Source organism: Rhagoletis pomonella, unplaced genomic scaffold, assembly GCF_013731165.1.
Source record: "Rhagoletis pomonella isolate Grant_MI unplaced genomic scaffold, Rhpom_1.0 Rhpom_scaffold_00006, whole genome shotgun sequence".
Taxonomy (NCBI): Eukaryota; Metazoa; Arthropoda; class Insecta; order Diptera; family Tephritidae; genus Rhagoletis; species Rhagoletis pomonella.
This window is the reverse complement of record NW_023458560.1, coordinates 23,969,397-23,971,404: the sequence shown is the minus strand read 5'-3', so window position 1 is coordinate 23,971,404 and position 2,008 is coordinate 23,969,397. Positions and strand designations below refer to the sequence as shown.

At 43.7% G+C, this 2,008-nt stretch overlaps 1 protein-coding gene across 1 annotated transcript; it reads right to left on the bottom strand.

Moving 5' to 3' along the window:
- Positions 1-407: 407 nt before the first annotated feature.
- Positions 408-1,405, bottom strand: LOC118741836 (galectin-4-like). The gene is given in 4 exon segments (XM_036473809.1): positions 408-822; positions 824-1,114; positions 1,179-1,294; positions 1,367-1,405. Coding segments are annotated over 4 exon segments (861 nt in total).
- Positions 1,406-2,008: the final 603 nt, after the last annotated feature.

The window sequence follows — 2,008 nt, the reverse complement described above, 5'->3', positions numbered from 1 at the left end:
CTTACGCGGTGGGTCCCAAACCCAGCGCACAACCCATTGCTGGACTGGGGTGGTTTCACAGCCGAATAGCGAAACTGCTTGCTCCAAGACAGACACCCGCTTGCAGCCAGACCTACAGGTGAATAGATGCTGCAGACTTCAGCGAGCCTTTAAACCGAATAAGTCGGAATGGCCCCACCGAAGGATTGGTTACCACATCTCGCACACGGGTTGCTCACGTTACCCTGAGTGTGCGAACGAGGACGCAAGAGTCGGATTTGGGTATAGCCCTGCAACTGTAACTGCAAACCCAGCACAACGACTATACCCCATTGCACTCCGGAAACACCAATAAGAAAGTGTGAGTTCGAGAGCCTATAAAGCATAGGAAAACGTCATTGGAGGGTCTGGTAGGATTCGGCAGAGAATCAATAGGGTTTAAAGACCATTCCATTCAGGTACACCTCGTACGCATCTTCCTCGCAAGCTATAGCCAAACGGAAAGCTTTCCCCGGCAGAAAGTCTGTATCAATATATGAACGTTCCTCAGGCGACCAGGCGCCATCGTACCATGCGCATCGAACAATTGTAGCCCTTGATATGTTTTCTGATTTATTCGAAAAGCGTGGGCCCAGATGAAATGCCACCACTGGCGGTGGCCAATGATAAACATTCCTTTGTAAGTTAATATCAAACGATATTGGCAATAATTTCACACGTCCTTCGATCTTAAGGAAACGTCCTGGTTTCATGGTATTCCTAGGTATTCTAGCGATATAGGGTGTAGATATTTCCTCTTTCCATTTAATAGCTCTAAGTGCAAGACTGACTCTCCACTCCAATTAGTTCACCCTTTACTGACATAGAAGTAATCCACTTATACGGTATCTGATGCACGTACGCAGCATAATGGTAGCCATTCACAGATATTAGAAAAGCATCATCGGTTAAAAGTATTTGCATAACGATTCTTTTGCCACGCTTCAACAATAATTGTAATGATGAAGCATTCTGCTCTACGCGCCATCGTTTGTTCACTCGGCTATTTCGAATGATATAATTATGCGGGAGACGAGCATTGAGATGAAGCGCTATATCGCCAGCCTTGTTATCCACTAAGAAATCGATGAAAAAGCTGCGGAATCGCATAGAAAATATTGTAAGTTTTGCGTGATAAATACCCGCTATCGAATGCCTACCGTTCGCAGGTTAATGTTATAATTCCTGTTATGACAAAGCAAATAACTTCTGTGAGTACACCCAGCTCGTGATTTTCATAGACAGGCTCCGCATTTTCAAGCATGCAATAAGCGTTCTACTAGAAAATATACAGTACTAACTTGTGAGTAATAAGAAACGAAATATGTTTGAACAATAAATGTCTTACTTTTAAAACCGAATTCTTACGAGGTTGCGAATTTCCCATTCTAATGGTAATTTATGGATTTATACTAGTCGAATTAGTTTCCAATTGAATGGCAAGACGTTACGTTAAATGGAACCACTCGTCAAAATATAAATAAATAATGAGTACAAATGTCTGAGCTTTGAAAAGTAGTGTTGGAAATGTATTAAAATATCGTTCAATACTTATTCTCTTCTTGATTGGCGCTTTTACCACCTAAGCGATTTCGGCTGAGTCCAATAAAGTACGCCAGTCCGTTTTCTTCACCTGGTCTTTCCAACACCTCCTCTTTCTCTGTTACCAGCATTGTGACTTGCGCTGTATACTTTCAGAGCTGGATCGTTTCTGTCCATTCGTACGACATGGTCGAGCTGTATTATAATCCGCTGCGCTATGCCCTACTCTGAGCCTCTTCGAAGCACTAACGAACGTTGGAGGGACATAGCCTGGGCAATGCTTCCGAAGGTGTATGATATTGTATCCTGAGAGAGTGGCGAAGCAGTGTGTAGTAGCGAGACGAGGTAGCTGATGAGAGAAGTGCACGATACGTGACCGGAGTATCGTGTCTTTTGGTCGCAACGGCGATAATGGCGAAGGTTTTTTTCTTGACCCACAGCGGATTTG